We start from the raw sequence: 10,569 nt of genomic DNA, 5'->3' as shown, positions 1-10,569 counted from the left end.
AATTATAGATTTTTAAGGAGTCAGCCCTAATGGCCGAAAAAAATGGCATATGCTACACTCATCTGGTGCATGGTTCTACTACAATGTACTTAGTAAATAAAACATTATACCAAGATCGCAACAGCAAACACTAGCAGACAAAAGAAATGGATGATCCAAGTTGGCCATGATTTCATACTAGTTGGTGTGCTTTATTTCTTAGTTAAAGTAGTTGGGGTTCTTTTTATGGTAAATATCGTGGAGGAATCATTAAACAAATTTTATCATTTTGCCTTTGCCAGTTTCAAATCCAGGACGCCATAGTTCATTGTTTACAAAATACTTCTTTTTAAATATCGGTGTGTGTGTGTGTGTGTGTGTGTGTGTATGTGTGTGTGTGTATGTGTGTGTGTGTGTGTGTTTATATATAGGTATATATATATTTAAGATTTTGAACTTTCAGGTAAAAAATTGAATCAAGGTGTTAAAATTACACCCTAGGTACTGTACTGTATTGCAGCCACATTTTAACAGAGATCTCTGCATTTTAACCCTTTATAAGGCAGAGGGAAATATCTTCCCATTCAATAATTAATCGTGTAACAGGCCAAGGAAATATTATTCCCAGTTGTGCATTGTGCTGCTATCTTATGGTGTCCAGACAAACCAGTGTAACATTAGGAAAGTGCGCATATATACCTTCTATTGTTGATGTATACATTGTTCTATGGCGACTACAGTAGTGTTGTGGAAATGGATAGCTGATATTTGAAGGTAAATAATATTGCAGTAGATATCTACATGACTTTTAAAGTTATAATATGATAATTATTTATACTTTACCTGTTTTATGAACCGAGCTACAAGTGAAGAAATTTTAAGATTATGTAAGATACAATATATTTATTTGTTGTATGCATGTGGGAAAATATTTCCCAGCACCCACATGTAGAACCAAATTTTTTTAGAATGTAGTAAACAATGCATTTCTGCAAAATAAATAAAGCTCACCGAACTAATTTCTAAATGTAAACTGTTTAAAATATGCAAATACACAGAATATTAGCTGTTATACCTGTAAAAAAATCGATTGATTTGACAGTTGGAATAAATGCTGACCAATTATGGTTTCAGATCATGGCATCTAAGAAACTAACTTCAGAAGAAGCATTAGCCCTATATTTTTCTTTGCCTGAAAATGCAAGTGAATCTGAAGAAGATGGTGACACTTCAGATGAAGATGAACCTTTTGTTCCAGTAGCAACTAGAAATGAAGCACAACAATCTCCATCTTCTTCGAGTGTCTGTGACCCAGGAACTTCTACGCATACGCCTCAAACAAGAGGTTTTGTCCAGCAACAACAAAAAATAAATGAAAGCCAAGAGAGGGCAATAACAAAGTCAGCAAATAGGCCTACGTGCAGACAAACTCGTGGCCTACAACGAAAATCAGATGAAATGTTAGATGAAAATCTAAGTAGGGTTAGTGCAGGCCAAGTTTCTTCAGATTCAGAATCTAGTGAGTCAGACGAGTGTGTAGTTCAGAGTAATGAAGAAATATGGTCCCAGAATGTACCCCAGTTTTATGAATCTTTGCCAGATTTTAGTGTACCTGTGCAACCTAGAATACAGTCCTTAGACTTGGTTGAGTGTAGCAGCCCAGGAGAATTTTTCTGTGCCATTTTTGACAATGAACTCTTTGAGCACCTAGTGTCTCAAACAAATACATATGCAAAGCAAAAACAGTTGGTCCACTGGACACCATGTTGTGTTGAGGAAATGAAAGCGGTGTTTGGCGTGTTGTTGCTAATGGCTGTTCATGTGTTACCATCATTAGACCATTATTGGTCTTCAGACCCACTCTTCAGAGTTGAATCAATTTGTCAGACGATGACTTGTAAAAGATTTAAAAAAATCTTAGAAGCATTGCACTGTAATGATAACACAAAGGCCAAAAAGCGTGGAGAAGAAGGGTATGATAAACTGTACAAAATACGGCCTGTATTTTCTGTTCTTCGATCTAAATTTGTGGCACTGTATACTCCTTCATCATGTCACTCAATTGATGAGTGCATGATACTCTTCAAAGGGCGGTCTTGTATGAAACAATATATGCCACTAAAACCAATCAAACGTGGGTACAAAGTGTGGGCGAGATGTGATCCACTAACTGGTTTCATGAGCGATTTTGATTTCTACACTGGTAAGGGAACTGAAGTACATGAACAGGCATTAGGTTCAACACTTGGTTCAAGAGTAGTTACTAAGCTCTGTTCCAGTTTGTTTGGCAGCCAACAACCTACTCTGATTGTATTCGATAATTTTTTTACTTCTGTAGAATTACTGGAGATACTGTATCAGAAGAATCTCTCAGCTGTGGGCACTGTTAGGCAAAACAGACGAGACTTACCACCACTACTAAAGAAGAAGAACAAGTTAGCAAAAGGAGAGCATGTTTACTCAGTGAAAGCTTTTGTGTGTGCAATTCAGTGGAAAGACAACAGGCATGTAAACATCCTATCATCTGCACATAATCCTCAAGATATTGTCGAAGTGAAACGTACACAGAATGATGGTACAAGAACTTTAGTCAAATGCCCAAAAGCAGTAAGAGATTACACTATGTATATGAGAGGTGTAGATCGTTTTGACCAGATACGTGCAACATACACTGTGTCACGTCGTTCCAGAAAGTGGTGGCACCGAATTTTTTATTTTCTGGTAGATGCTGCACTTGTGAATTCGTTCATTTTGTACACACTTTCTGGTGACAGAGGTCAAATTTCATGCAAACATCTTGACTATCATATCAGTGTTGCAAAGCATTTGATTGGTAATTTTTCTTCTCGAAAACGGAAAGGTCCTATTTCTGCCAACTATTTGAAAAAACGCTTCCATAAAGATGGCAAACCCCTTGGAGTTCCTTTAGAAACTAGGTTTTCAAATGTTGGTGTACATCTACCTGTTGAATTGGCATCATTCAGAAGATGCAGACTGTGTTCCTCCAGTAAACACGAAAAAAGGACAAGAGTTGGTTGCAGTCAGTGTGATGTACCACTCTGTAGTGTCCCGTGCTTTAAGACATTTCATACAAAGTGAAGAATTTTGCTGGAACATGAAAAAAGCAGTTAAGATTTGTGTCTTTTTGTAGGCCATGGGAATATTATTCCCACTTGTTAAATATTTGAGCAGGCCATGGGAAATAATTTCCCATGCTATTTTGAAAAAACTAACGCAAAACATTGTTATATAAGGGTTTTGTGTATGATACTATTTCCACTGTATTGTAAATAAAGTAATAAAACTGTCTAAATATAACATTTCATAGTACTGCCTTATAAAGGGTTAAGGTTACAGTCTTCCAAGATGGCAGCCGTGGTATTACGTTCCAAGTTGGCCGTCGGTCATTAATTTGCACCAGTCTGCCAATGTTTAATACTCTACCTTTATTCGAGAACACCATAGAGTCGAAACAGTCGGTTCCATCAATATTCCACAATAATAGTGGGATTCACAATTATATGGTTTTGGAATCGACCGTGACAGATTCTTTCATTATTTTTGTAAATTTCCAAATAAATTTCATATGTAACGTAAGAAAATATAAGGAAATTGGACGTATATAGGTATAATTCTTTAGCTAATAAGTTAGACCTTCATTTTAACGTAACAGGGATTTACGAATTCAAGTTAAAAAGTATCTTTAACTTACTCCGCCATTTTCCCAACAGTATAAATGCATTACCAACTTTCCCGCTTTAAGCGAAATCAATTCCTACAACTTACATTGCAACAGCACAACAATTTAATAGTAAACGTTCAGAAATGTTTGTACAGAACAATAAAAGTTTAAAAAAAATATTGTAAATTTTATAATTAAACGTTATTTATGTGGTCATGGAAACTACGTTTGCCAGTGTATGGGAATCTATTTCACAGACGAGAAAGGCAACGTCCGAACGTGTATCTTCGGTTGTTTCTTTCTGTTCAGTGTAAATAAATATGGCGGTGTTGATAAAAGGATATTAATGGTCAATTATGTTAGGTTAGCTACATTATAAATACTTTAAAACATTGTGGACGGTTGATTTGGTTAGAATAGCTACATTAAAGATACGGAAAAAAACACGAACTTCGGGGAACTTCGGGTTTTGGCTCTCTCGTTTGTGAAATTAAGGCTTCCCGCCAGTATATTCAACTAAATTTTTTTTGTGCCACCTGCTCGTTATTTGTACAACCCAAAAAGGTTAAAAATGTAACTTTGGCAGCTAATTATGCAAAAAGTATGCAACTATATATATTTTTCATTTCGTGAAAGTTAAACGATTGAAAATGTCTAAAAGTTGATCAGTGATTAATATAAATCTAAAATCATGACCTGGAACGGGTCATACGCCCTTAGGCCTGTTCCACAATGACACGGAAACGGAACAGACGGAAACGGAGACGAAAACGGAGTATTGTTCCGTTCCGTCCGTATTTTTCTCGTTCTACAATACACGGACCCGTAAGAAATCTTGGCCAATAAGAAAGAGCGAGCGTGACGTAACTGAAAACTACGAGTATCAAGTGAGCTACCTGTTAAATCGAAATGTATGGTTGTTAACTTGGTAATGTAGTAAGTCGATTTTTTTTTTTTGCGTTGTGGCGGTGGTAAAGTAGTCCTCCGTATTCTCATATATAGCAGGTATATCTTTAACCATGAAAATTAAATGTTCATCAAAATTCGTCATGATGAAACCCACGTGCACAATTCAAATTTCAAAACAAATCTTGTTTTGTTGTTCACGCATAAAAAAGTAGTCGAAAATACGGAAACCAACATTAGTCAAAACTAATATCTTAATTAACATGAACGCGCAACTGTAGCTTGACAACTGCAGTGAATAAATAGCGTGCTCCTATTGGTCTAACGGAGTAACGTAAACGGAAGACTTCAGCACTGCTGAGCAGGTCCGTGCGGGTCCGTCTCCGTTTGCGTGCTATTGTAGAGGCTCTGTTCCGTGAAATCCGTCTTCGTTTCCGTGTTCCGTCTCCGTTTCCGTGTCATTGTGGAACGGGCCTTAACGATTGTGAAGAACTGCAAGACTGGATGGATTTATTGTTTTCACCAAGCGAGATAATTAATTTATAGTTTATATAATAAAAATTAAGCATCTTTGACATTTTATTTAGTGTGGTGTATAATTGTTTCTTATCGTTTCTATCATACTGAGATAAAAAGTTTTTTTTTTTTTTCAAATAAATACATTGATGTAATAATGCAAGGTCTGTAAAGTTTGTAAGTTATAACATTATTTGCAATTTACATCTTAAGATATCTTCGATTGTTGGCAGTTTTCGAGCACATGTTTCGTCTAACTGTATGCAAGTTTAAAAGATCTAATTTGTGTTAGAAATTCAAGTTAGCAGAAAGCGAAGGTAATGAACATGCTTTTAAAAATCATGTAAGCTGTATATAATGTTAATTTATTCACAAAAAATGAAATGTAATGCAGTTATATTTTTGATATCGTAAACAATCTTTTTTCTGAGTATATTATACTTGTGGTATATTGTGTGCTGCCAGGTTGGCAACGCACGTCCGGACACACAGTTCCGGGATGGAGGCTGGTGACACACGGCCAAACAAAGACTGGTGGCAGTTTTGTACATTGTAATCCCAAGGTTACTACATTGGCGACGAGGATGGGATTGGTTTCTTTGCGTGCATTACGGCTCGTGTAATGTTCAGAAAGAATGTCGGGGTTTAAAGTTGAAAGTTTTACGCCCGGCGAGGACACGTGGGACTCGTATGTCGAAAGGCTGGAACAGCTTTTCATCGCAAACGGCGTGGGAGACAAGCCAGATGATCAAGTTAAACGACGTGCAATCCTTATTTCGTCTGTAGGGAAACAAACGTATGAAGTGCTACGCAATCTGTGTGAGCCCAAGAAGCCATCGGAGCGCACCTACAGCAAGCTAGTCACTTTGTTGACGAGCCATTTTTCTCCACGGCCGTCTGTGATTGCCGAGCGTCACAACTTCCACAAGTGTGTCCAACAAGAACAGGACACAGTTTCAGATTTTGTGGTGAATTTAAGGAAATTAACGCGCTCTTGCAATTTTGGTACCTTCTTAGACGCCGCCTTGTGTGACCAGTTTGTGGTAGGGTTAAGGGACAGAAACATTACCCAGCGGCTTTACCTGGAAACCGATGACCTCACCTTCGAAAAGGCAGTAGGCATAGCAGTTCAGCATGAAGCGGCCGTAGGAAATGCAGCCCTTCATGTAAATGTGCCGAAAGTTGAAATTTCACACGGCTCGGCGGAACAGACCGAGGGACCAGTAAATGTACATGTGGTGAAAACACGTTCGCGGGAAGATGGCGTCAAAAACCAGGGCGGGCCTGGGTGTTTGTGCTGTGGAAATGTTACTCATTATGTGCGTGACTGCAAGTTCCGTAAGTACAAGTGTAATAATTGTAAATGTATAGGACATCTTAAACGAATGTGTCCGAACTTCATGTCGACTTATACAAAGGACCGGACCCATCATAATTATGTTGTGCGTGAAGACCCTGATCGCCAAAGTGTACACACGTCGGACGAGGATTTTGCGTCTGTGTTCCAGTTGTGTGGGTTGGCAGCCAGGTCACGACCTTGGGTTATGGAGGTGTCGGTGGGGGACGTGGTCCTGGATATGGAAATCGACAGTGGCGCGTCCATATCCGCTATTTCAGAAAGGCTGTATAGGATGCAGTTTTCAAAATACCCCTTGTCTCCGACACGGGTTAGTCTCAAGTCTTACACGAACGGTTTAATACACCCATGCGGGACAATTACAGTACTGGTGCAAGTGAAATCGAGCAAGCCCAAGAAGCTAGATTTGTTTGTAGTTCCAAATGGAGGCCCTCCACTTCTTGGCAGGGATTGGTACGATGCTTTAGAGCTGCCAAAACCGAGTCTCAACCATATCAGGGCCACTTCAGATGAGGACAGGTCAGTGCTGAGTGTCATTACCAAACAGTACCCTACTTTGTTCGATGACGGTTTGGGTACGTTCATTGGAAGTAAGGTGTCACTGCATGTACGTGAAGGGACAGCACCAGTCTTTTTACCTGCTAGGCCCCTGGCCTTTGCGCTTAAGAGTAAGGTTGATAAAGAGCTAGACAGGCTTCTGGGGTTAGGTGTACTTCATCCAGTGTCATTTAGTGAGTGGGCCACCCCAATCGTTCCCGTTGCAAAACGTGATGGTACGGTCCGTATTTGTGCTGATTTTAAGATCACAGTCAACCCTAACCTCATTGTGGAACATTATCCTTTACCGCGAGTTGATGAGTTGTTTTCCAAGCTGCAAGGGGGGATAGAGTTTTCTCAAATTGATCTTTCCCAGGCTTTCCAGCAGTTGCAGGTCGATGAGAAGTCGCAGGAGCTGTGCACTATCAACACGCATAGAGGATTGTTTCGGTTTAGCAGACTCCCTTTTGGAATAGTGTCTTGCCCCGCTATTTTTCAACGCACAATGGAGCAAGTCCTACAGGGGTTAGAAGGTGTTGTGTGTTTTCAAGATGACATTTTGGTAACAGGCGCTACCAAGGAAATTCACTGGCGAAATCTTCATGGACTGTTACAACGTCTGCAGGACTCTGGTTTCAAGGTAAATAAAGCGAAATGTGCATTTTTCCGTTCATCAGTCTCTTTTCTGGGGCATAGGGTAGATAAGGAGGGGTTGCATACGAGTAATGACAAAGTCAAAGCAGTAGTAGATGCGCCGCCACCTCGTAGTGTCAGCCAGTTGAGGGCATGGCTAGGTCTGGTTAATTACTATGCCCGTTTTCTGCCTAACCTAGCCACGGTGTTGGCACCTTTACATGAGCTTTTGAAAAAGGGTCATAAGTGGGTCTGGGCACAAAGCTGTGATTCTGCCTTCAAAGAGTTAAAACAGCTGATTGTCTCTTCACATGTTGTCATACACTACAACCCGGATTTGCCAGTTCGTTTGTCATGCGATGCGTCCCCATATGGTGTGGGAGCAGTCCTAAGCCACATCCTACCCAGCGGGGAAGAGAAGCCAGTTGCATTTGCTTCTCGCACCTTGTCGTCTGCAGAGAGAGGGTATTCTCAGCTAGATAGAGAAGCCTTAGCAATTATATTTGGAGTTAAAAAGTTCTTTCAGTACTTGTACGGCCGAAGCTTTACCCTGATTACCGATCATCAACCATTAACACACATTCTAGGTAGCCATTGTGGTATTCCGCAGCTCGCTGCCAATAGGCTGCAGCGTTGGGCAGTGCTTCTTCAGGGTTTCGACTACACAGTTCAGTACGCCAAAGGTGACGCCAATTCGAATGCTGATGGCCTCTCTAGGTTGCCACTTCCAAATGTTGAGCCTTCTTCAACCCAATTTTCATATTTGGATGTTGGAGTGTCAGAGTTTTTGCCAGTGATGCCTCAGGAAATCAGGCGAGAATCTGAAAGGGATGGAGTGTTAGGTAAAGTCATTAGGTGTCTTAGAGATGGTTGGGCCACGCAACTGTCCGACACGCTCAAACCATTTTATGACAAAAGAAACGAACTTGCACTAGAAGGGGGCTGCGTTTTGTGGGGGCACCGGGTCGTCATTCCCCAAGCCTTGCAGGATCGAGTGTTGCAGGAGTTGCACACCAGTCACTTTGGTATATGCAAAATGAAAGCCTTGGCACGTTCGTATGTATGGTGGCATCGGATAGACAAGGATTTGGAGAGGGTAGTTTCTTCTTGTGACCCATGCTTCCAGAACAAGTCCTTGCCAGACAAGTCAATCCTGCTGCCGTGGGCGTGGCCCGACCGGCCTTGGCAAAGAATTCATGTGGATATCGCCGGTCCATTCATGGGAAAGCATTTCCTAGTCCTTGTGGATAGCTATTCAAAATGGCCAGAAATCAGTGTTCTTCCCAGTATTACGTCGGATTCAGTGATAACACAGTTGCGTTGGTGGTTCGCTGTATACGGGTTGCCAGAACAGCTAGTTTCAGATAATGGTGTCCAGTTCTCGTCGGAAGAGTTCAATCGTTTTTGTAAACACAATGCCATAAGGCACACATTTTCACCTCCGTATCACCCTTCCTCAACCGGTCTGGCGGAAAACATGGTCCGAACCTTTAAAAACAAACTCAAGTCATTGGTTCACTCTAATGTTCCGCTCAACACAGCCTTACCCCGCTTCTTGTTGAGCTACAGAATAACCCCCCATACAGTCACGGGGGAGTCACCTAGCAGTTTAATGTTCGGTAGGGTTGTTCGTAACCGTTTGTCGTTACTAGCCCCGTCTGTAGCCACCACTGTTGCAACTCGCCAAATGGGTTCGGTGGTCTCACGTTCCGCCCTCAGGAACAGAGCTTTTGAGGTGAATGACAGTGTTGGGTTTACCGTTTATGCGCGTGGGAAACAGAGTTGGGAGAAGGGGGTGGTCGTTGGCAAGTTGGGTCCACTCACGTACAGTGTGCAAGGGGCCAGCGGAGTCACCCATCGCCGCCACCTAGATCAGCTTCGCCCCCTTCCGCCGTTGTCGCAGATGGAGGCAAACACAGTCAGCAGCAACAACATGCGGGTCAGTGGTAGAGAAACACAGCTGCCACCCTGCCACCAAACGTCCTCAACTTCGGAGCCTACAGGCGGCAGGGCAGCACTGACAGAAAAGGAGCCACAGGAAAACCTGATGGAAAGTGCAGCTGGCAGTGTCCAAAATGAAGAAAGGAGTAGGTGTAGTGATGCGGAAAGCGGGTTTAAGGGGTTTGTGCAAGGGGAAGACAGTGTATTTGTGAGTGGTGATGCCAGTAGTCAACGATACCCCAAAAGGAACAGGGTCCCCAAAAAAATGATGAACCTGTGATGTGTGTGAACATACATTTCTAGTAGTACTCTTTGTCCATGTGTCGTTGTTTGTTTGTTCGCTACTATGGGTAGGAGAGGAGTGTGGTATATTGTGTGCTGCCAGGTTGGCAACGCACGTCCGGACACACAGTTCCGGGATGGAGGCTGGTGACACACGGCCAAACAAAGACTGGTGGCAGTTTTGTACATTGTAATCCCAAGGTTACTACAATACTGTTGAACGTAATTAGAAAAAAATGGGAATTGGAATCGTATTAAAAGAATGACCCTTTAATTTTAAAATAAAAATTGGAATCGAAATGGTATATTTTAGGAATCAGCCCAACACTACTCACGATCTCTCCTCCCTCTGTGCACTATTTCACCCAGATTTTCCCAGCCCCCTGCTCGTTAAACCACCTCAAACAGTTTCACCAGTCCTTCTACTTGACTCTTTTTCTTTTCAATCTCTTTAATTCTCTTCAAAAACTGTTTTTTTTTTTTTTTTTTTTTTAATTTCTTCCCCCCTCCCTTAGATTTTAACAAAGTTGTATAACTGTTATTGCTGTACTCGTTTAGAATTTGGGATAAAATGTTCACAATTTTAATGAGAGATCTACCAAGAATGTAATCTTAAGAGAACATAAAATAAGTAACAAAGTCTTATTTATGTATTAAGTGCCACCCACGACCAGTGCAATTAAATTCTTAAAAACTATCTGGCATGGCCTGGTACCTGGAAGTGAAGTTTTAGCTC

At 41.2% G+C, this 10,569-nt stretch overlaps 2 protein-coding genes across 3 annotated transcripts in view; one reads left to right on the top strand and one right to left on the bottom strand.

Moving 5' to 3' along the window:
- Positions 1–10,569, bottom strand: part of LOC134538873 (farnesyl pyrophosphate synthase-like) — a 30,675-nt gene that overhangs the window by 2,626 nt on the left and 17,480 nt on the right. The window lies entirely within an intron of this gene.
- LOC134538872 (piggyBac transposable element-derived protein 4-like) lies at positions 664–3,346 on the top strand. The gene is made up of 2 exons (XM_063380446.1): positions 664–753; positions 1,114–3,346. The coding sequence occupies exon 2, from the start codon at positions 1,117–1,119 to the stop codon at positions 3,076–3,078; it is 1,962 nt and encodes a 653-aa protein (XP_063236516.1). The 5' UTR covers positions 664–753; positions 1,114–1,116; the 3' UTR covers positions 3,079–3,346.

This window comes from Bacillus rossius, chromosome 14, assembly GCF_032445375.1.
Source record: "Bacillus rossius redtenbacheri isolate Brsri chromosome 14, Brsri_v3, whole genome shotgun sequence".
In the NCBI taxonomy this organism is placed as follows: domain Eukaryota; kingdom Metazoa; phylum Arthropoda; class Insecta; order Phasmatodea; family Bacillidae; genus Bacillus; species Bacillus rossius.
Note: the sequence above shows the minus strand (reverse complement) of the source record. Positions and strands in the feature narration are given on the sequence as shown.